The sequence below is a fragment of the Chaetodon trifascialis genome, chromosome 8 (genome assembly GCF_039877785.1).
Source record: "Chaetodon trifascialis isolate fChaTrf1 chromosome 8, fChaTrf1.hap1, whole genome shotgun sequence".
Taxonomy (NCBI): domain Eukaryota; kingdom Metazoa; phylum Chordata; class Actinopteri; order Chaetodontiformes; family Chaetodontidae; genus Chaetodon; species Chaetodon trifascialis.
Window position 1 is genome coordinate 19018317 of NC_092063.1, and position 25705 is coordinate 19044021.

The 25705-nt window shown below is 40.3% G+C and overlaps 1 protein-coding gene across 2 annotated transcripts in view; it reads right to left on the bottom strand.

Annotated features, from left to right (window-relative positions):
- prkar2aa (protein kinase, cAMP-dependent, regulatory, type II, alpha A) overlaps positions 1-25705 on the bottom strand; it is a 45472-nt gene that overhangs the window by 6247 nt on the left and 13520 nt on the right. For both annotated transcript variants that reach the window (XM_070967637.1, XM_070967638.1), the window contains exons 3-5: positions 7940-7975; positions 3572-3708; positions 2307-2413 (exon numbers count right to left, since the gene is read on the bottom strand). In XM_070967637.1, coding sequence (XP_070823738.1) covers positions 2307-2413; positions 3572-3708; positions 7940-7975 — 280 coding nt within the window. The remainder of the gene's footprint in view (positions 1-2306; positions 2414-3571; positions 3709-7939; positions 7976-25705) is intronic.

The window sequence follows — 25705 nt, forward strand, 5'->3', positions numbered from 1 at the left end:
TGATCACTCGTGTCTTTGCCTATCTGACAGCAAAGTGACACGATCCACCCACTGTTTGAAATACGAAGAAAGTAAAGTAAGCAGGAGTGAAAGCTGAAGTCATTGATCCATTTCACAAAATAAATCTGCTTGAGCCAAGACCAATCAGAACTGAGGACAACAATGATCCTCTTCACATTGCCACTGCTACTGTGCATTTACTCCTTGTCCCTGAGGGTTTCTCAGCAATTTCCAGCTACTTCCTGTCTTCAAGGCTTCAGAACAGGATTGTTAAGGCTTTGATTTTGAAGAGTGCACCGTACCATATGCACATAGGCCAGCACAGTTAAAGTTTGCCATTTTGAGATGCTAACAACAGACAACAAGGTCTGTTCAAGTTAACGGCTAACATCATGATATGTAACTGGAATGCATACATAAGGTTCAATTACACTACAAAAAGTTTAACTAGGAAACATTTAAACAATGTGTTCCTCCGTCACATTTCCTGCTTTTCTTTTGGTTTGGTCTGGTTTCTGTTAATCCCGCCATCTCTGCATGTGTCCATGCTAACACTCCACCCTGCTGGTGACATTAGCTACCACCTACGCTTTTTACAGGCCAGGGAAAACCCCGGGATAGTATATGACCAGGCAGGCGTGCTGCTCTTAAAGGTCATCGCATGTCTCTTGTACCGTGAGCACACTGTGTAAGACAGTATGTATGTAGATGGAGAGATAGCGCACGAGTGGAACCAAACCGCTGTGCTGTACTGATATGTGCCATACCAAGAATGAAAAGATATCAGGGTGGTGCAAACAATGACCAACCACCAGGCAAACACTGGCATGTCTGTTCTCTCTTTGGGCGCAGAGGTTAAAAACTGCCATCTCATGGTCTTTTTCTCTACTAAGCTATCAAGGGTACCCAAACTTTTTACATGTGTGTGTATGTACATATATACAGTATACAGTGCACTGTCCACTGCAGTCTCACAGAGGATCCAAGTTGTCTCCATTGTTTATGAATTCAACCTACAATGTTTTCATTTCACCCTTTTGCACTACAAGGATCTGGGAATGTTATGATAGCAATTAACTAAACCGCCTGCAGCTCGACACATAATTATAGTTTTTCAGTCAAAATGTGTTATTCATCACATCAAGTACCACCGCGATTGTCCCAAAGTTGAGACACTGTGTAAAACAAACAAAACAGAGTTTGACATATTGATGGGAAAGGAGCAACTAAAGGCTGGGAAAGTTGTGGAATGCTCCAAAAACACCTGTTGGAGCATTCCACAGGTGAACAGGTTCATTGATAACAGGTGATAGTATCATGATTGGGTATGAAAGGGGCATCCTGGAAAGGCTCATAAGCAAGGGGGGGGGGGGGGGGGGGTTGATGAGTGAGGCTCACCACTTTGTGAACACACGATTGTATAAATGAGATTACTACATGGACTCTGGAACACTTCTGTTGTTGGTAAACACAGTTCATTGGAAGATTATTGCATTCTGTTTTCATTTACATGTTACAGTGTCCCAACTCTTGTGGAATCAGGTTATACAATGAGACACATTTCAATGTTCCTACAACCTAACACTGTATTCCAACCCAGGCAACATAACCTGTCCTGCAAAGGCCTGTGTACAAAGCAGCAGTTGACATTTGCAATATGGCAGGAAATTTACACACAGCCCTCATAGATACTGTACAGGAACACAGACATACACACCACCCAAGTCATAAATCGTGCCGTGTTAACAGAAGTGTAAAGACCAGCAAAAAGGCTGCACTGTTGTAAGATGTTTAGTGGCCCTCGCTATTATTCCACTATTATTTATTGCATTCAATTATAACAGCCTTCTAATTAAGAGACATATCTTTTTAAATGCTGCTGACAATGTCAGATTCAACTGTATGATATATATATATATATGATATACATTTTAGACAGCAGTTGTTTCCAATATTCTTCCTCCTCTCCATATATGTAAATATTTTCCATACAATGTGGTTTTATACACATCAACCACAAAGTACAGCCTCAAACAAAACAACAGGGCTGAGTCGACACACAAACAACTGAAACCGTAAAAACTATACAGGGCTTTATATAATAAGTGTATAATTCAGTGTAATAATAGGTATGTTTCAAGCAAACAACACATGCAGAGCACTCATCCTCCCTTTTTTGCAGGACTTTACTTTAAAACACAGTCTGGAGCCTTTCTGTCATCTAGGCCTGCTAAAACAAACTGGAAGTATTTAAATAAACAAATTCATCCAAATGTAATGACCCAACATGAGCGTCTGCCTCCTACCTCTCTATGACGTAGAAATTGTCTCCATCATCTCCCTGGTCGATGACGTGCTCCTGGGGCTGAACCCTTAACTCAAACATGGCGTCCAGCACCTCTGAAAACTGCTCCTGGATGGGGGGATGAGAAGAAGGACATCAGACATGGCTGACATTGAGGAACAAGGAGCAACAGTGGAAAGGTGTACGTGGAGTTCAACCAGCAGCTCAAAATGGCATCTAGCTCATGTGAGCGCTGCTCCTGAAGGGAGACAAGATTAAATTTAATTATCCCAGTGGGGGAACATTGTGAGAAAGTGCGTAGCGGAAAGAAAAGGGGACATTTCTTCTTCATACCATGACACTTGCTCCATGTTTCATCAGGATATGCAATTTCAGAACAATATTGTTGTCTCTGGGGTTTGAGTTCAGCTTAGTGTCATACATTTATCACAGTAGATGCCAAGTGCTACATGGTTCACAATGGGAATAGAAATAAATTTTAATAAAATCGAGTGGACTGGAAGTGCAGCTTCTAAGCCAAAACAAACGTGGATAGATCAAGTACATTGACATCACACAGACATATGATTTTTAGAAAATGGGCCTGACAATCTACTTGTGCCCAAATATAGGATGGTTTAAGCTGAGAAGTTTTACTAGGCCAACAAAAATCAAGCACATTATCAGAACACTGTAGCACGGGATCCTACGACTTCAGGTTTCAAGCCAATAAGACAAACTGGGACTTTTGTATTGGTTTATGATTCAATGTACACTTGCAAAGATGTTTAACAAGCACTTCTTTGTCCCTCTTCTCTGCAGCTCACATAGTAAACTATATTTCTGCTTTTTTTTGGTCACATATTTATCATATGACCTGCCACAAGAGGAGCTGGTTCTAAATGCAGTTCCTGGGGGGAGTAAAGTGATTATATACACTGGGTGACCACAAGGGAAACTCCAAGTAAATCAAACTCAACAGTTCTGCAATGAATACCACTTTTATGAAACAAAGAACCTTCCCTTGCTGATAAAGCTGGAATTTGGGGTGCTGTTGTGTTATATTGCATTATTTTAAAAGGCACCCTCTGTATAATGTAGTCCATTAAAACACTGCCACAAAGGAACCCTATAAGCATGTAGCACATACTGCAGGGAAGGGCAGTGATCCCTGGTGATCGTCCAGATCACATTATGACGCTCTGAACCTAACTTTCTAAAAGTTTCGTGGATCAATATGTCAGTGTGAACATGTCTCTTCCAGTGTATGTTGGTAATTTCTTTTACCTGATCTAGTGTTTTGAAGAGTAGGATGTCTCGGCAGGCCTCCTGCAGTCTGCAGCGCTGTTCGTCTGTTTTTGGGTGTACCACTCTGGGCTCTGTGTCCTCGTCGTCATCATCTGGGTTGAATGCCTCTGCACACACTGCAGGGAAGATATGTAAACTCACTCTACAAACTGCATTGACGTGTTCAGTGTGATTAAACTGTAATCAGATGTAGCAAACTATGCAGGTAAGAAAGTATTTTATGGACATGTTCATAAAGTTTAAGGAAAAACTAAATAATTTTGACAAAAGGGATAAAAAACAAGCTATGCAACAAGTGAAAGGAGCTCTATACTACCACTGTGCTTGTGGATAGAGAACAAGTAATACAAAATATTCATTGTTGGTCTTAAAGGAAACTATTTTGTAACTAATTACATCTCTGCAGAGTTGACATGACAGATATCCATCATTGTAACAAACAACTTCAGTGCAAGTGGAGATGTGACAGTTCAATCATATCTTAAACAAACTGGACACAAGATGCAAGTCAAAGTATCATGTTACAATTTCACACACCCCGACACACAAGCAGATGAGTAAAGAAAACCACGAAGATGCTAACACAGACACTGTATCCACTTCATCTTGGTTAAATGTTTCTACGCACACACACACACACACACACACACACACACACACACACACACACACACACACACACACACACACACACACACACACACACACACACACACACACACACACACACAGAGTAGAGGGAAAGGTAAGATGTTACACAAGTGCACACACACACAAGCAGAGAGGAAGATATTGTATAACACAAAATGAGGCGATGGCCTGCAGGAGAAGGGAAGAGAGGACATCATTACTGCAGGACACTGAAGGAGCCCAGAAGTGAGGATATGACACATGCACAGCGACATGTTTCACCACACTGGATGACAAACACTGACAAGGTCATTTCAAATTGTCACTATGTATCTGTGTTTCCTCCAACTCTGCAGAGACACACTCCACTTCTCACATGACATTTATCACAAAACGCATTGGAAGTCTCTCTCTCTCTCTCTGTATGTGTGTGTATGCACAACCATGAGTGTAATGTTTTATCTCTCAGCATTCATACCAATCCTGTTGGGAGCAGTGTGACCTGTCGAGTGTCAAAGTGTCAACTCCTTTAGTTCAGCTTGATTGGGCAGATGGATACCATGAAGTAAGAGTTGGGACAATATGTTCGATACTTTCATGGTACTCTGTTGCCAATTCAAAATATGTTGCGATTCTTAACAACTGTGATTCTACAAGTATCGCAATATGATATTACAATTTATTGCGATATTTGTTTGCTTTCTATAACACTTGAACACGGGGATATAACCAGTGACAACTGTACACAGCACAAATCTGATATGTTGAATCAACATTCTTCACAAATGAAATTAAACTTGACAACTATCTTTTCAAAACCCTCGACTTGACTGCATATGAAAGTGGTAAAAAACTGCACCATACAATGAATACACTAGAATGGCTTGTGCACACACACACACATATGTTAATTTAGAAAATCGTGTCTTGTTTTTTTTTTACTCACTTTGTTATTCACAGTAACAAATATTTTGAATTTTTGTTCACTGGTGGGAATGCCATTAAAACTCCGATAAGGCAGAGCATGCAGGCAGGTCCATCACGCTTAGCTTAAGTTGCTGGAATCAAATTTGTTTCCTCTATGCTGCCAAAATGTCTATCCGTCCCTCCCAGGATGACAGGATATCAAAAAAAAACAGCCAAAAGCATGCTTTCGTTTACAAGCCCAAGTTCACTTGTAACAGGGCAGTGTGATCAAATCTCTGGCAAAATATGTACAGTAATCAAGCCATCCTTCACACCCCGTTTTCAGCCAAAGAAAATAAATTGTAGACGTGACTGTGGCTTTACGTTTCTCATGTGAGAAAACACTGATTCCTCCTTCCTGAATGTAGTGTATATGTCTCAAGGCAGGGACTGTAAAACTGATTTTTCTGCTACACCAGCCAATAATTAATTAGTCCTGTATTACCTTCTCAAGACCCATCTGAAGTTTAGCTAAAAACAACATTCAGATAAACTTAAAAAGGACCAGGACAGGATGTGGAAATATTTAAACCACCATCCAGTGTGATGTTGGCAACAACTTTAGTTTAGTGATTTATGTAAATTCAACTAAGAAATGGCTTAAAATAACCTTACATTACTTCATCACATTTGACCATTTTTTCTTTTATTTGGAACTTCCATATAAACAAAAACAACACTTGAATTTAAAGACAAAATACTCGAAATAGCAAAACTAACTTTCTTGATTCATCGACCCCAGCTGCTACTCTCAGATCATGTGAAAACATGGTCCTGCTGGCCAAATCTAGTGACCTTTCACAAATGTGGCACATCCGTGTTAGACGGGTTCTCACTTACTGGAAATACTGTTTGGTTTAGGAGAGGGGTGCGTAGAGCATGCAGGAGGAGGACTCATCCATAATGATGATTGTTTTTGAATAATATCAATACTAAATGTATCTGAACGTATCTGCAATGTCTACAAAAAAGTGTAAAACATATACAAGCAAGCAGGAAAGAGTACGAAGCAGCTACACGTGCAACGTCATCAACACACACACTCGCTTACTGTGTAGCAGGGTAGCACTGCACATATTGTGAATGACACTGTTAAAATAAGGCTTAAAGGATATAATAATAATAATAATAATAATAATAATAATAATAATAATAATAATAATAATAATAATAATAATAATAATAACAAATGCCCTCATGTACATATAGGGATGAGCAAAAACCTTTGAAACATCTTGGAATATAATGCAGTCCAGTAGAGCACCATTACAGACTTCCTGAATGAACACTTCTCTGACAGTCTCTGAAAGATGATACAGTACACAGAACTTGTTCTCTTGGACTGCATTGCAATGTGCAAGGTGCACTGAAAGTGTGTCATTAGGTGGGTTTCCATCGGACTGTTTATCCTGATGAATCAATCCCAAATAATGACATAACAGTAGTATATAGAAACACAAATTAATTCACATTTTCTTTTGCTGCTTTTCTCAATATCCAGTTAAAATGTGCACTACATTTGAACAGAAACCTGGACATTGTGACATCTTGTCTTATTACCAAGTATCTTTGGAATATCAAAACACACCAAATTAAATGGGCCCAGGAAAGCATGAACATCACACACAAAAAGTTAGAAAAATGTTCCTCTAAGCTTTAATGAATTCTTGCCTTGAGAGAAGTTTGAATGTCTCTCCTTGAGAAAACACCACACACATAAAACAAACAACTTGCAAACTACACATGAGAATCTTTTTCTAATAACTAAAAGGCCATTTATAGTGACATCTTTGGGGAGACATGAGCATCACAGTGACGCTCTTTCTTTGTTGTTGTATTAACACAATTTCTCTTCAGGACTCCAAAAGGATCATTTTGTCTTACAACATCACCACTACAAACAATGTCTGCTCGCACAACACAACATTTTTGTCAACAAAGAAACTTCTAACCACTTTGTTTACCACAGTGTAACAACAAGGAACTCTATACAACTGGATGTCACAGCTATAAAACAACAAGTGCAACAAAGCTGAGAACTGGCATAAATTAACATCACACACTCTACAACAAATCTTTACGCTGCTGCGGTATAGACAGTAGGGTCAACAGTGACAGTGGGACGGCTGTAAAGATAAACATCAGCCGACACACCCAGTGCCTAATCAAAGTGCAGCACTCTGTGACGGCTGACGACATTCAATTACTCATATGTAAACACTAGATGGGTACGACCGAGCGTGAGAAAAAAAGAGTACTAAACACACAAAACCACAGACGGCAACACAGAAACAGAGAGAACACAGGCACCCAAACCCAAAACACACCGCAGTGATGCCTCTTCACGCTGTTTTACATGCTTGACATACGCAAACACACTCATTATGAAAACACTGCTTGAACAGTGTTTGACATCAACAACAGAGACAGACACAAATCATTCAGTCTACCACTTAGCCTCAACATGCATGACATACACACACAATAATGCATGCGAGCTGCTGGTGAGCCACTTACGCGGTGATGTATACGCAATGTTGTCCCTGGTGTGGATTACACCGAAGGGACATGACGTCAAACACACACACACGCACGCACGCACAGACACACGCACGCGCGCGCACACACACACACACACACACACACACACACACACACACACACACACACACACACACACACACACACACACACACACACACACACACACACACACACACACACACACACACACACACACACACACCTTACCTGACACTCTCCTGTTGAATCTGCTGGGCGGTGGAGCTGTGGAGAGGGAGGGAGAGAGAGAGAGAGAGGTGTGAAATTAACATCTTTGCTTTTTTATATAATGACATTTAATATGATTTTGTGATTGCTTTGAAATCCTCATTATCATTATCTGTTTTAAACAGACCTTCATAACAATAGCTGAAGTGAAAGAAGAAAAAGGCAGACAGTGAGTGACAGTCAGCATTGGAAAAAAAGATACAGGCAGTCAAACAGATAAAGGCAACAAGAGGTGAAGAGATAAAAAGTAGGACACGCTCAAAGATACAGGCAGATGTGAAAAACAGAGAGAGACAGAGCACAACCAGGAAAGATGCGAGCAAAGAGATGATGTGAGACGGGGAGGGAAAAAACACAGGAACAGGATTTTCAGTATTGCAAACTTTATATTTTCTGTATACACATGAACGCAACTGTGAGCAGTGGCTATGGCCTCCAGCATGAACATCACATACACTCACAATTTCCCTTTACCAAATGGCAACATAATTTCTTCATCACTGCAAATTGAAAACTAATAAAACAAAACTTGATCAAACTGAGCAGCAATAATCACACAATGATTGCATCCAGGCCAGACAAGTAAGGATGGATTAACCACTAACTTAATAAGAACCCTTGTAGTTCCATGTTTACAAGTAAAATATTTATAAAGGAACAATGTATTAGGAGAGAGAGAGGTTGACAGGGTAATGACAGTTATGTTCTAACAGCTCCCATTACATATAATCAACTTGGCTGTATGAACAAGCTTTCCCCAAATATTGACAGGAACCCTATCTGTATTTTGATGCCAGTGTCAACTGTGTTTCTGTGTTCATTACAAATGGACAAAGAGGTTCACCGTTTGTCTACATTGTGACTCGATGAGCAGACTTGTCTCTGCCAGTGTAGCCATCCTCAAGCTGTTGCACTGCGCTATTCGGATGCACAGATGCTGTTGGGACACTGTTAACATTCCCAAGCCACCAGGATGGCAGGTCTGATCATGTGTCTCAGCTTTCACATTCAGCATTCAAGGACTCACAACAGCAGGCACCTTCCGAACTGAAGTGTTTCCTTGAGCAAAACACCTAATAGGGAGAGCTGTTGAGTGGCTGACCCTGATATCTGACCTCCTTGCAGATCGCTGGCTCGAGAGACTACAATTTTACAAATATATTCAAGTAAAGTAAATATAATCAAAATGTATGATGATGAAGATGATGTAAAAAGACTGTCATTACTGAGCCCTGTGGCATGCTCTTTCAGGTTGAACCCAGTAACAAAAGCCATAGCTAATCACACAGTTCAGCTTGTTCAGAGAGAATGCAAACATTGTGCCACTGACTGTGCTTACAGTCACATTAATGCTCACATTGTTCCAGACACTAATCTATTTAACATTTTGGCCCATGACAATGTCACGCGCCTCTTACACTAGGCCAGAAGAGCAGGAGTATGTGACAAATATGACAGGTGAGATATGCTGATATTAGCCAGGAAAGAATTAAAGTTTATTATTCTGTTATCAAAGTAATGGGTCTATGGACACATACATAATATTTCATAGGCACAGGGATGTTTCCAATCAGGACATTAAGATGATTAACAGCCTAACCCAAATCTAAGTATTAAATGGTAAAAATACCCACACCCAACAGTTTTTGGAATATGCATTTTTATTCTTTATTATTTTATTCTTCTGCTTATGCAGGCTAATTCAGAGCAACCACTTTGGTGTGGACCCTACATGGCATCAGCTCTACTTTTTTAAAGCTTCGCCCAACTGAGCCCCATGAGTACAGGCAAAGACACCAGCCACTTGACTTGATACAGGCAGTGGCCGGGGAGATCCTGGGGTGAGCTGGCTGATTTACAAGGAGAGTTTGCAGATGGCAAGTCCTATATATGTAAAAACATACACAGTAAATATGCATAATATCAACTGAAAGTAATGAATTATCTTAAATGTTCATGTCAACAATCATTTCACATTTTCTTTAAATGGTTGAGCTCTCATTCTGTAATAAAACATTACTTTCATTCAACATTTTGCCAGATGATGATGATGGCCATGATGATGATGATGATGATAATGATGATGATGATGATGATGATGACAGAACTCAGCTACAACCAACGTTTGCAACATGTGAATTTCCCTTGGGGGGATGTCGAATAAAGTATCTATCTATCTATCCATCTATCATTATCAAACCAAACACAGGAAAAAACATCTCGCACAAGGCAGAGGATGCTTCCTGGAAATGTGTAAACAGCAGCTTTAATCGAGTTTGATTCCTAGTTATGATGTCAGTGCTGTGCACTTGATGCTAGACAGTATTCATCAGAGTAGAGGCAGCCTGAAAGGACACTGCTTGATATGAATATGCATCAGAGCTAATAAAGTGGCAAGTCAAGAGAGAACAAACTGTGTGCATGTGGGAGGAACAAAAGAGCTGTGTATGTGTGCATACATGCATGAATGTGTACGTACAGTTTGTGTGGTTGCACAGTCAACACAGTGTAGGTCTGCATTCTATCTGTATGGGTTCTGGCCTTGTGTAGAATTGCGCACATATTAGGGTACCATGACCTTGTGAATTTGTTGTAACAGGGTGTTATAAATTGCATGCAGGGAGGGTGAGGTCAGGGTCCTAAACACCTGCTTTCTAACGCTGGGCTGTTACTAGCCAGTATAGACTTGGTTCACTGCTGCCTCACACATACACACACGCACAGCGTGTGTCCATTGCTACCTTATTACCATCCTCTCAGAGCCCATTAGATCTAGACTGTGAAGACGGGAGCCTGGGGCAAACTCACACATACATACCACTTTCCTACGGTCACCTGGAGAGATGGACAGAGTGTGACACTCTACACTCCAAGGAGATCACTCTTACTATCACTCAGCACAGATCAAGCAACACAATGATCTCAGCTACTGCTGCATTTGTGGGATCTACAAGGGAAATCTTCACCAAAGACGTTTCTCTCTTTTTAAGGAATTACACCAAAGAGTCTAGTATTTTATTAATTTTTTTTTTTTTTTACAGCACATTGAAAAAAAATGTATGAAAAGTGACTTCTGCGTTTCATTTCTATTTGTATCCATGTGTTAAGTCTCACATACATACCACACATTCAGACTCTTTTGGCATCTGCTTTACCTACCTGACCACATACGAGGCTTTCAATGTTGTTTAAATAAAGGGTCACAAATTAAAACACAAAAACTTGATGAAAAAAAATGAGTTTCAAACCAACAAGTTTCAAACCAACAAGTGTCAGACACTAGCTAAACTTGTCCTTGGCAGATAATGATTTCTTTGCAGAGCCATGGTTCATTCTGACCATTAACTACTCAAAACAAAGCAAAACCATGGCTCCATTAAACAGGCTGCGAAATGGCACCCTGACTGGCTATACACAACGCAGTGGCATGTATACTCTCGGTGTCTCAGAAGTAGGGCTGTCAACCAATAATCTAACTGTAAAAAAAATCCACACAATCAATTCTGAAAATTCATATTTGATGACTGTGGTGGATGGACTGATTTTTTATTTTTTTTAACTGGGAAAATCTGTCGTGAGTTGGTGGTGAGTGCTGAAACAGTGAAGGACAAACTAAGAAGGTTTTGGTGAGTTTTATTTTGACCCTGTAGTGTTTGAATAAAGTGTATTTTACACTGATAAAATTACTGTTTCTGTAAATGGAGTCTGGTGGCATCGAGAGAGTGATATAAACGGCTGTTTCTGCATAAACAAAGCAGATCTTAGGATGTAACAAAAAAGGCATCCTTCCCATAATGTTGTCAGATGCTTAGAATAACAATCTGAGCCTGTTATCGGCAAAAACAAACACTTTTAGAGGACATACACTGACAGTGTGCAAATGCCTGGAGGGATTACACTGCAGCCCATTTCATGGCTGCTGCCTGCGATACTCTCACTAAATCCTAAAAATTATTGTCTCCATTAGTAACATTGGACATTAGACAACAAAGCTTGGGAAAATAGGGTCCATAATCAGATAATAAGTGACCAGAATTCCCCCAGTTTGTCAGTTTGTAATGTATGGTATATGGACCTTTGTGTTTATGTTGAAATAATAAACAAGTTATATGTCTGATGGACATAATGCACAAAAACAGATATTCCAATGGTTCAAACCTATTGTTTTTTTTTATTTTTTTATTAGAAGGAATAATCGAACGTCATTTTTGGCCAGTGTTGACAACACTACTCAGAAGACTGGATGGTTAATTTTCATAACCATTACTTGACACAGGAAGAGGATCCATTCTAAGCCCATCAGCACTGGGTGCCGGAAGTGCTGAAAGTGGGCAGTAAATTACAGTCTGCATGGGACTGACAGAAAACCAATATCTGGGACAAGAACAAACATCTTAGGAGTACAGATACAAGATATACATCAAATAATCCGCAAAGTGCACTACTTACATATTAGTTTCTCCTTGACTTTGTTTGACTGTCTTCTAGATATTGGCATAATGTTGGCATTAACTTACGTACTTGTGCTTATTGTGTAGGCATGTATATATGGAATGGACTAACATTTTTAAGAACTTGTATTTACTATTGACTGCTGTCTACAAGCCAATTTAAAGCTTAAATGTACTCTACTCTCTATGTGTCTGTAACTATGCATCTGTGGACCATGTAGATCTTCACTTTTAATTCTCAGTTGATTTTTAAGGATGGAAAGCATCTCAGAACCATGTTTGGTTGATTGCCTGGCAGACTGGCAGACAAACCTACAAGCCACAGCCAAAACTGAGCAGGAAGTGAGCAGCAACTCTTTGACCTGCAAGTCTTTGTCTCCTTTTATCTCTTCCTTTTACTTAAACCCCATCCAAGCACTCGCAAAGTATAGCCAACACTGCGGCAGCGCTACCAGAAAACGTTCTGGCTATTACAATCACAATGTGGCGGTTCTTAAAAATACCCAAATACTATTCATTCATATATTAGGCTTGGGTAACGTCACAAGCCACTAAAACGTCAAACATGTTTAGATCTAATTCTCCATCAGTGTGATTCTTGTGCATTTACATGATCTCAGCATTTTTGATCCATTAATGTGTATATTACAACCCTCTCCTACAGTGGAATACAGTAGCACTAATACGCTCACAAGTTCAACACTATTCTCAGTTTCCCTAGCTCCCTCCATGCTGTCATTTATTGTATACCTCGCCCCCTCAGCTGTCTCAAAGGAAAAGACCATCCTCCCCCGTATTGCTCCCAGACCTTCATGACTCCTCTCCCCTCCCTCCATCTTCTCTTTTGCATCTGAGAATGGAGAATGGTTTCTTACTTTATCTCCTTAAACTCAAGACATAGATTGTCTTTTTGGAGTTGGTTGTAGGGGACTGTAACAAAACGACAGATATACAACAGGGACTGATGTATACATGTTTATGACTGATATGAAAGTGAACATCCAAATACCAGTGGTTCAGAGATACTGGCCTCCTGTTCAATGCTGGTGCATAGTTAGGTTGTTCACTCTACTAAACACTTTGACAGGACACTACCATTGTGTTAACACTGCAGGACCTCATGCCCAGCTCCAAAATGCTACTCATACTTGGGTGACATTGTGTTGTTTACTTACGTAAGGTTGCAACTAACCAATATGTAACAGCAATATGAATGAACAACAATGTCAAAGCAATGACTAGAGCAACAATTACGTCTTTGAATGATGACTGAACTAAGGTTTCTTCCCAAGCAGCAATCAAATTAACTCCTTTTACAGAGCTTTTCCTCCATGTGTCTTGTACTCAGCCGAGTTGTGTGGTGCCAAAACTGTGACTGTAGCTGGTAAATTATATTTTGTCATTTTTGTGGCAACACGATTCCAGACTATAGCTTTGGACTTGATGCTACCAAGACAGACATCACCTATCCAGCTGTTCTGTGCTAGCCAGTCAAGCTGCACCAGCAAGAAGAAATCGCCCGCTGTCCAATTGTACTAAACTGATGGACCAGATGGACTATGCTTAGAAAAGGACAGGCACTTTCAGAAAATACTTGGCAGGATGTTGGATGAACCATCTGTTTCACTATCTATCACGGGCTAACTCCAACCAATCAGATCAACAAACCATATGACTTAGTAGGAGAATGAAACTCAGAAGTGAAGAAGAGTAGAAACATCTTTTCCATCAAGAAATGCCTTCCATTCTTTGCTCTTCTTTCAACCAAGAAACACTGCCCAGCTCTGATATAACTGATGCTCAGGTAGGATCCAGCCTAACCTTTTTGGGAACAATAGCTTCTCTTGCTGCTGACACACCTAAACCACACCTGCCCATAGTTGCCAATAGTTCCTAATAGGACACTGATTGGTCCAATCGACTGTGGCCACAAGCTCATAACTTAAAGCCCGGCAAAAGATGAATTTACGACTCACATGATCATGTGAATCCGGCTGTCTCGCAAGGTAAAGCTGCACAGCTGGATAGCCCAGTGCAACTTTTGAGTGTATAAAACTAGACAAGTATAATCCAGTGGTTTAGATCTTTCCTTTCAATCTTGAGGCCCAGTTACAATTTCCACCAAGAACAAATTATTTCAGAAGTTGTCTTAACTTTAAACCACTATATTAGCTAAAAACTGACACACCATTTTGTTGTCAGCTACACTAAATGCTGATGGGTGATGCGTTTCTGTTGCTTATTCAGTGAGTTACACTGTGTGCTGTTGAGCTTTGTTTTTCTTGAAAGCATAAATTATTGCTTTTGGCAGGAACTGAACACAGATTCCAAGATTGAGAGGCAAGAAACAACCATTTGACTATACCAGCCAAACAATATCACATTAGGTTGCGCTGAACCGTCCAGCTGGATTGTGCATGATGTAGAATTGGCCAACACAGGCAACCCAACTGGATCACAAACTTAACCACCCAGGTCAGTGCCCCGATCCGCTGACCGCAACCTCACTCAATAGCACAATTGAACAGCGTGCAATTTCCTCTGGTTGTCGCAGCTTGACTGAATAGGGCAGGGTAATTCAGTATTGGAGACTGAATTATTTGGTCTCCAATAGTTTGAACTTCCTGTCAAAGAGAAATGGAGCCCATAAGTATTGACACAAAATTTTAATAAAAAAGTGGTAGGCTTGAACCACACTGTAAATGACTTCATTCAAGTTCAGCACAAAAAAGCAATCTGATAAATGTGGACAGTTGAATTTCCATGGGGAAATGAATGACTCATGAGCCCTAAAACAAATACAGCAATGTCCTTTAATATCACTGAGCTTTCCACCCATTACTCATCAGTTATCAGTTATTCCCTGAAGCCTTGTCCCCATAACTCTCATTTAAACCCAAACCTCTCTTCCTCCTACACTGCTGAAAAATGTTTTCACAGTATACACAATTTTTGAAGAATAGAATGAACTGTGCAACACCACCAACATCCTTTAAAGAGGTTCATCCACAGAAATCATGACAATGCCACCTGAAAACAATGAGAATTCTCATTTCAGTGGCCTCATTTTGACCCTCCCCTAATTCCACTTTGTTTCCTTCCACACAAGCCCCCTCCCTGCATTACTGTATTACCTGCAAGAGAACCACCTACCAGGAGGACACATTCCAAACTGCTTAAAATGATTTGTTTTGATCCAAGTCAAGCTCATGAACAGGTCAGATCGCAGCGGGTAACGCAGCAAAGAGGCACAAAGACCAACAAAAACACACAGAGAATTGAAGATCTACACAGAGACAAACAAACCAGGTCATGCATAGGAACACCGATTTGTTGTATTTCAGTGAAAAGATGTAAAACCACGCATCTCGCTACTATTTGTTATACATGTTTCAAGTCAATATTTTACTCTGTATGTACATCTTAATATCATTGTTGGTATTTGAGGTTTTGCTCTTCTTTTTATGCAGTACAGTTGTGATATACAGTGATTGTGGGGCTATTCTTGCTTTGGTTCCACAATTTCCCTGTTTAGACTCACAGCTCAGGTTACCTTAAAGTCGTTAGCTCTCACACTCTAGCTGAGTGCATATTATACAACTAGTGAATAATCTGAACACATTAGTCCCATGTTCTTTAGGGAAATAAATAAAAGTGAAGAAAATGGGATAAACCAGAAACAAACCAGCTTGGTCAGCACGTGTTGAGTCCTGGTGTGTCAGCCCATTTCCAAAATGAATAATGTAGATCTATTGTCTCCAACAGTCACATAAAATGCAGTTTTGTCTGTCAAGAGCAGGTGGACATAATAAAAAAAAGTGTGAGTGCACGTGCTTTTGTGTGTTTCCATGTGTGGGTGTGTAAGTCTGAGTGTGCAATGTGTGAAGTGCTCTCCCTACAGTCATGTGGCTGGGGGGAGTGGGGGTGGTGGTGATGGTGGCTATATCAAATGTACGCCTGAAGTTGCCTTGGCAACCTAACACAAAGAAGATCTCATCACCATAACAACTCTACCCCCTTCATCCTCCCTCCTCCCCCTTGTCGGTCGCCATCCACCCCCCTTCTCCTCTATCCAAGTAGCAGATCATCCCCCCTCACATTCTCTTTCTCTGTCTCTCCATCCCTCCCTACAGTATACACCCACTCACTACCATAACAGCATTAACAGATGGAGAGAAGAGAGAGAGATGGGGGGAGAGAAAAAGAGAGGGGAGGACAGAGGGAGAACCAGAGGGGGAGAAACAAGAAGACACACCAGAAGGGGTGACAGGGAGAGATCTACTGTAATGCGATAAAAGTAATAGACAGAAACTGTGAGTAAGGGAGAGGAGGGAAAAGACATTATGGTAAATGCCAATATGGTGGTAGTGATGAGTAAGCTACTGTACATGCTTGTTGATCTGGAAAAAAAGGAGACAGAAAGCAAACTAGCTTGAGAAGTGTGATGTGTATATGCTGAAAGAGGCAGCTAAAGAGTCAGACAAGGCATAAAAGGATAAGCAGATGACTACAGTATGTGATGACCGGTGATTCACAAAAAACATGTAGAGAAACAATATGTGAGAGAGAGAGAGAGAGAGAGAGAGAGAGAGAGAGAGAGAGAGAGAGAGAGAGAGAGAGAGAGAGAGAGAGAAGAGCCCTCTCAGTGAATAAGTGAAGAAGGGGAAAAAAGGGAGCAATTCATCTGCCCTGCCTGGAGTTTTCCATTGATTTATCTTACAGCTATCTCAGTGTGTGACTCTCTGTGTGCTTGGCTCGTCAATACATCAGCCAGTTAGCTGGAGGGGAGACCAAAGCATCAATGTGGCCACTTCGCCTCAGACATTTCTTATTTCAATATTTTACGTTTTGCTATTTTTTCTTTTTTTCAAAATGGCTCCAGAGCAGTTAGACTGGTAAAATGGATGAAACGGAGGGGAACAGACTAAGAGAAACACAGAGAGACAGATCCGGCGACACAGTTGGTAAGGATTACATGAACCCTAACCTAAACTGTGGAAGCTACGGCTGGCTTTCAAGTGGGAGGGTTAAAGGAAAAAAGGTGACATAAACTAAGTTTAGACAGGCCTGTTAATCGTCCGCCCACCTGTTACTGCTCACACCTCCTGGTTTCCCTCTTACCACTCTGCTTCCTGGAATAGAAAGCAAAAATGCAGGAAAATTTTGGCTTTTAAAAGGACAAGTCTGTCCATTACATTAGCCACTTTGGCAGTGAGTCATTCAACCACCATTTGGAGCCTTTAATCTATTCGACAGGATGAATTTGGCAGAATAAAATAGTGACAGGGTCTGGATCATGTTTGGGGATGGGTGTGCTGTTGGCAATTTCTCAGTCCATCACTGAAAATAGTCATGCAAACTATGAATGGTGTCTGCCGAAGTATATGTTGCATTACATGTAGAAGATCAAGAGTTTGACTCCCCAATCGAAAAATTACAATACACACACAGATGCCGTTTTGAGTATTAATTGATATTTTTCGATGGCAAAAGTCTGTGAGGAGTGGAGGCACCCTCCAATTGCTTCAGCAGCTGACTCTGTGACATTTCTGTCACCTAAATGGCCAATTTGTGTCCATTTCGAGCATCAGGGGGCAGCTGACAAGTTCTCCATTCATTTATTGTTCTTCCATTGTTCCCTGACTCAGACAGTGCAGAGCACAGTGACTGGCAACCGTTATTTACTGAGAAGTGTAAAAGGTTTGTGTGTGCCATTAAGCACAACCCTCAAAAATGATCATTTTACAACTGTTCCAACCTCAGTCTTTATTGCAGTTTGTCTGAGTAGCATGTCATTTTTAACATTTCAAAGATTAAATGGTTAATGAAGTTACAGTAATACAGAGTCTCCTTCCCTCCACCTATTTCCCTTTCTATTATTTCCCCCCTTATCTATGGTATCTTTTTCCCTACATTTCTCTTTCAACAATGGCCTCTGCCATCTAGTCCTCCTCTTGAATCTTCTCACTCAGTCTCTCCATCTTTTTTCTTCCTTTCCACTCAGTCTCTCTTCTCTGCTTATGCCCCCCAACCTCCCCACCTCTTCCTCTCAAGGTCTGATTGATAACAGCAGGGTCAGATGTAGAGCAAGGAGCCTTCCTCACGTGTTGCCTCTCCTCCAGAGCTTGCAGCCTCAGACGTCATTGTCAGCCTCTGCTGGCATGCGTTCACACAAACATACGCACATGCACACACATAGTGGCTTAATCATGAACTTGCGCGAGCAGTGAGGCAGGTATAGCTAAATACTTACATATAGTCTATGTCTACATGTGCAACTTTATACAGACACACACACACACACAGGAGGTGGAAGACACACAACTGGCAGGCTGGAAAGCAGACTCAATAAACCACATCATCAGCTCCAGTCTCTTACTGCACACCCACGTACACATAGAAATCCCTCCAGAATCCTGCCTTCAAAATGCACACGTGCAGCTTGTTCATACAGAGAAGTGAGGATTTTGCATCAGTGGTTCTCCTTCTACATTAAACAGTGGCTGACTGTGATAAATAAACATGATAAACAAAAATAAGATCATCACTAACTTACCCTGAAAACAGCTTATAAATGATTGTTGAAATTACTAGTCGAGGCATCGCTTTCCGAGCAATCGAATCACTATCTTCTCACAACTTTGAACTGGTTTTTCATTGTGATCTGTTATCAATCTATCCTTCGTCTTTCCAAGTCTCTCTCCTCATTTTTTCATCTCTCCAAAAGGCCCGCATAGAGAGGAACAAACATAAATCCTCTCTCTGCATGTCCTCCTCCTCAGAGAAGATATATGTAGTCTGCTCTATACATCAGCAATCAATGTATGCTGAGGTGCTGACCTAAGCAACATTAACTCCAGGCTCTCCAGCTTACACTACAATACCAGGCTAATGTGGAAATCTAATCAAAAAACACATAATGTCTGCAATACTTTGCAAGTTGTACAAATTTACACACAATTACACGTGGAGGCTGTGAACCTCCAGTGTGTGGAGAGACAGAGGCACAGGCACAAACAGAGGATGAACACAAATACACACACAGCCTGATTCATAAACATCCCATACCACCACCATCTGTTATTGGTTTGTTAAATGATACCGACCACAAAAATTAATACATTATTTATATGTTTAAAATGATAGTTACATATTTTACTCTAGTAAATACATCTTTTGGAATAAAAATTTAGGGGCGACAGCCCACTACACTTGAAGTGCATCTCTGAAAGTTGCTATTAGATATTGCATTGTTGTGCGGTCAGGGTGGTCGGATTGATTAGCCGCCGATTGTTAAATTAAGCTCGTAGGTACTCCTGTTTTGCTAACACCTCACTACAATTGGGCTCTCCCTCCTGCGGTGAGTGGCGTCCTTCTGCCTGCATATGCTCGCCACAAGAAGAGGGGAAAAGATTGCATTGCATAATTCAATTGTCCGTCTAGACTTCTTGGGAGTTCTTTAACCTGGTCTGTTGAATGAACAGACTAAATATAAGCATGTTGTTGACAGAATAAGAAACCAGCAAGATCATAGGTGTTGCACCAGAATGATGCTCAGCCACTTCTTAGAATATTTGCAGTTCACGTAATCTAGGTGAAATTAATATACATTTTTAAGTGCTTAAAGATCCAGTCATCACTAAAGATGTCATGCAAAAAGAGCCAATAAAAACAAACAGTTTTCATATTGAAATTTAAGGTTTGTTGATTGATTCACAACTCAATTCATGAATTCGGTAAGATGCAAGAAAACATTCCAAGTCTGCTGGAAGCCTTTGAATGGCACAGTGGATTAAACTGTTTTTTCTATAGTCTATATCTAGCTAATGTTAACCAGTAATGATGAAGAAACATCATTACACAAAACATACTTTCGTTCATCTTTCGCTCTTCTGACTTCTTTATTTGTGATGCATTTGCAAATAAATGTTACGAAGACAGCCTCTTGCCACCTGGTGAAGATCTCAATACACTGCAAAGCAGACAAACTGAAACATTGGCCTACTGGTATACCAGCAACTATAACACAACAAAAAAACGATCGGTATCAGGCATGTACCAGCCAACACGGCTCACAGACAATCGACAATCAGTAACGGCAATATAAATCACGACTGGGGCATCCCTATCATGTGGCTCATCATTTTCAGCTTAATCAGAATCAGAATCAGAGTTCCTTTATTGATCCCCAGGGGGACATTGTTTTTGTTGCAGTAAAATTAGTGAAATAACTGTAAATGCTTTCATTCAGATTTTATGTCCCATGAAAGAATTAGTTTGGACATCATTTTGATTTGTTTCCAATTTTCAAACAAACAAACAAAAAAACACCATCATGTCTTGAAAATAAAATAGTTTTCATTGTCGAAGCTAACAATATATGTATCACCTCGCACTGTAAATGACCCTGACAGATCTGGAGCCACCTATGGTCAACTATGGTTCCTGGATCAGTGGACAATTTTACTACTACTACAGCACTTGGCCAACCCCACAGTTTTACAGAAATGCCAACATAGAGACATACTTTGACCACTCTGATGTAGCTGGTAACCAAAGAGAGGAAGCAGACAGTAGTTAATAACATAATAACGGTATCTTTTGTGTCACTCCAGGTAAAATATGTAGTGCAATGCAGGTATCAGGACTGCTGAGGTATCACGTCTGCCAGTTTTTGTGCGTCATACCATAGGCAAATTACAAGTGTGAAACAACATGTCAATTATTGCCTCCAGCAAATTGGGGCCTTACCAAATGGATTGAGCACACACTCAGAATATTGAATATCAAAACCATATATTGCATAACTTAAATGGGATGTTATTTTATGGTGGAATTCTTCTTTAACATAATCAGAGGGAGTTAATGTGTGTCATCAGTACTGGCTGTTTCATGCCAGGGGCTGCATCATATGAGAGTCAGCTGAGGAAATAGATGGCATATCATTGGAGTTCACTTTTAAGAAATAATGCTCCGTAATGTGGGTGGCAGTAGAATACAGGTTACAGAGAGTAAGCTTCTGACTTAATTCTTACAAGTTCAAATCCAAAAACAAGCAGGGAACATTATGGCCACTACCTTTGAGACAGCTCAGATAAAGGCACTATGCTCAGTGGAGCTCTTTGAAGGACTGTGGTTATACTGAGTAGCTGGTTGGCAACTTCATATCCAAGGTTATCGAGCTGATCGGCTACTAATTTTTTAAATACTATAGGTCTGGTTTAAACTCAGGGTTGTTCAGTTAGCTATAAGACCACATAAGAAAGCAAAATGTGTGGTGAGAAATAATTCAACCAGAGAATCATATATCTGGGCTGCTTTGAATTTTGAGAGATTTAAAGAAACACCATTTCAGGAGCACAGAGGCAAAAATCAGTAAAAATCCCAGTGAAAAGCAGGGGCAATGAAGTACTGAGTGATGGTAGAGTTGTACTGTACTAAACACATAAAAACACAAATAACACAAAGTTTTAACGTGCACCTCCACGGCCTTGAGACGACAACAGAGTGTAGCTACATACATGTGATCAACAAAGATGATTTTTGAGAGATGCAGATACTTTATAACGAAGTACATTAGGTCTCCCTTAGGAACACACCTCTGTGTTTTATAAACAGCAAACAGGATGAACTGGAAGTGTAAAGTAGTAGAAGAGATTAACATGTTCTTAGGTTATACCTTACACTTCCTGTCATGCACTATCACTTAAAATTAATAGGAGGGGCGATCTCTCGCCGTCTCACTGTAACACACATGCAGACACATATGGCTGAACCTATAGGCAGAAGCCAAGCATGATACATGGAGCATGAATATGAGGAAAACATACATATTAGTTGAATTAGCAAGTTCCCTGTATCAATCTACAGTTTCTCAGCTCTATTCATGGTGGTGAGAACCTGTTTGAATGTTGAATTTATTACACAGCAGTTGTAAACACAAATATGCCATTACAAGATAGCAGCAACACAGGAGAAGGGAAATACATGAACATACAAATGTATACACACACTTAAACAACATCTTCACTTCACATATGCTGACACACACTCCGGGTTTCCTCTGTGACAGATGTATTGCTGGGGTCCATTAGAGTACTCAAATAATGGTTTGTCTCTATAGGAGCACTTTTTTTGGGTCTTTTTTTCACTCTTTCAGTCCTGACTTTTCCTCTTCTCCATCATGCTACCTTTCCCTGGCAAACAAAGTTCCAACACAAAACACTTATACATTTTTCTCTTACTCCTCTTTGCTTTGTGTTGCTCTTGCAGCAGCCCCCCCCCCCCCTTTTTAAACAGTTTTGTGAATCTCTCTCTCTCGCTCTCGCTCTCTCTCTCAGTTTATACCTAACTCTTCCTATGTCATCAAGCTTCCACCATTATTCTCACGGTCTGCACTTTCAGTTTCGGTCCCTGTTTCCCACGAAGAAACTCTCTCTTTACCTTTCCCATTATCTAACTCTGACCATTTCCATCCCACAAAACTCTCTTGTTCTCTCTCTCTCCCCTTGACCCATATCTGACTCTCTCTCTTTCCCAGTACCCAGTACCCCACCCCCCCTCCATCCACTTTTCAGTGGACTTAAGCCCTTAAAAGGAAGCAACCACGTCCTGCTTATAACTGCAATGGTGTTAACCCTTTCCAAGCATCACCAGGTTTACTAATGCCAATTAACCCCTTTAAGTCTGACTTGACCTGACAGGTAGAGGGCGACGTCAGCATCAGAAACTATGTTCAGTTGTCAGTTACTACGTAAAAGTAATACTATTATCAAAGCATCTGCAGTAACTGAACGTCCCCAAGAACCCACCAATAAATACATGAGTTATTAGGTAGTTTCTGTCCGCTACGGACCAGATAAACTCAAAAATGAACTTGCAAGACTTAACCGTATTTATTTGTTCTGGCGGCTAAGTTGTCAAATTGCTACCTACCTTTTTTTTTTTTTTTTTTTTTTTTAATTTCATCATAAGTAATATAATCTAATGGAGCTTAAATATATAAAAGGATTGTATAGCATATTAAAGGATATTTACGAAACTAAGGGAAGGGAACCCAATCAAATTTTTGATTTATCTAGCTTGCTAAATAAAGTTACATTGATCATAATGGCAGTCCTCACCTTAAGGCCCTTTCAGACACAACTGCTTATTTTGATTATGCCCGTTGCAAGGTGTTTAGATGAGCAAACTAAGCTGTTGCTAAAGGAAGAAATTCTGTGTATTATTAGCCAGCGGTAACCCTTTTATGCTTTGATAGCAGCAGTAATGGCGGTACACACATGCATATGCCATTTAGCAGAGGGTTTTTAAAAGTGTTTGAGAGAGCCATGAGAAAATGCTTGAATGGTGTCTGTGGAAATCCCCCCATGACTGTGGTCGTGTTAATACTATGCTTTTCCCATAGAGTTATACAGGCCAGCAGTAGTTGCGGTAAAAGATGCAGAAGTGACAGTTTTACAAATGCCATGAGTGTTATATTTTAAATTACTGGAACATCAAACAAATAAGATACACAGAGACAAACTGTGCTGCATGGAAGGCAAGGCTAAACAGCTTTCAATGTCAACTAGCTACTAGTTACTTGCCACGGTCACGTTAATTCCTCTTCCTGACCGTTCCACTTTCCTACAGAGGACATGCTGCTCTGAGAGTTGAACAAGGAAGGTCACAGTTCATTGAAGACTGCAGATCTTACTATCTGTTCAGAAGAGCACTGAAACACATTAGCATTTCATCTTCTTCTGATAAAACAGACTCATGAGAAAATACTGCCACAATGTAGAATGTCTTGTGTGCTTGATATCCAGCTTTCACGATAGTCTCAAAAATATTGTTTAAATACTAAATCAACAATACATAAGAGAACATAAAATAATTATTTACAATTGCTAACACATGTAATTATGACATGACAATTATGACATTAAACTGTAATTTCTAAAGGAGGACAACAAGGTGTTCAGAACTGATTCACTATGGAACAACAGCAGCTATAACCTACGACTATGGGAGAGACCAACCTAAGTAACTGTAGATTGTCTATATGTTGCTTTTCCAAAATTTCTTTTCTCAAAGGAGAACAGTGAGCAGCTGTGAACTTCTGCCACTGCTGAAGAATACTGATAATAAAGCTCACATTCTAAATATAAAGCTATAGTTTCAAACTGTGAAAATACCAAAAATCGGTTCAAGCATTACTATGAGTCTAGTACGTGGAGCATGCACTCTTGATGCCGTTTCAATCTTTACTCTCATTCTGTTCACAAAGTCGACCATGTTATCAGTGACAGCCTGTATGATTAGAAACCTGCAGAACCTGAGGGATGTTACCTGTAACCTGTAGAATGTGACATTGCAGAATGTGGGTGAAAGGAATCCTTTTTCTGACCTTATCTAGCACACAGTTTATGAAACTTGATGCTGCAGGTTCTCTGCAATACTACCAGACCAAACAAATAATTTAACTCTACCCTCAGTTAGCTTGCTTCATTAGCCAAAAAGAGGCCGCTTCCTTTCCCTCAAGGAGAAACCACAAGAGATGGACTTGTAATTTTTTGGGGTCCTGACACAAAGTTTAAGAGATGAAACCCTGGAGACATTACATGGACCAGTACCCAGAGATGTGGCAAATCCTGTGTGTGTCAAAGGCAAGAAAGACATTACAATGACTCAGGTGCCAACATCTGGGGCTAAAGTGTTAAGTCTCTGCATGACAAGTACAGGAACATGTTTTCATATCCCTAGGATGATGCTTAATTTATTCAGTTTGATTCCCTTGGGTTAAAAAGTTGAGAAAAGCGCGGGCTAGAAACTGAATGGACACCCAAATACAGCACAATATCAGCCAGAAGTCCTGTGTGGTGGTAAAACGTCAAACTGCAGAATAACATTAGTGGCCAGCCTGCGGGTAGGAGAGCGCAACATGCTTTCATCAAACCACTGGGGTGTAACGTAAACAAGGCCAAGCTGGTCTCCCATTACGTGACCATTTACAGTCACAAAAGAACTCCAAACCTCCACGTTCTCAAGCCAATGTTTAGAGTTAGGTCATTAAATGCAATACCATTTGACTTGGAGATCACGGGTACTACTTCCTGTGCCATGGAAACTAACAATGTACACTTGTATACTTGCTTTTAATATAACTGCAGCCATTAAAAAGACAAAACACCAGGTACTTGACTCTGGTGAACAGATCAAACTTTGTGTATGTCATGCTAATTAGGCCTCAAGTAACACAGGCTAGTACAGGAAGAAATGTGGTTTATACAAT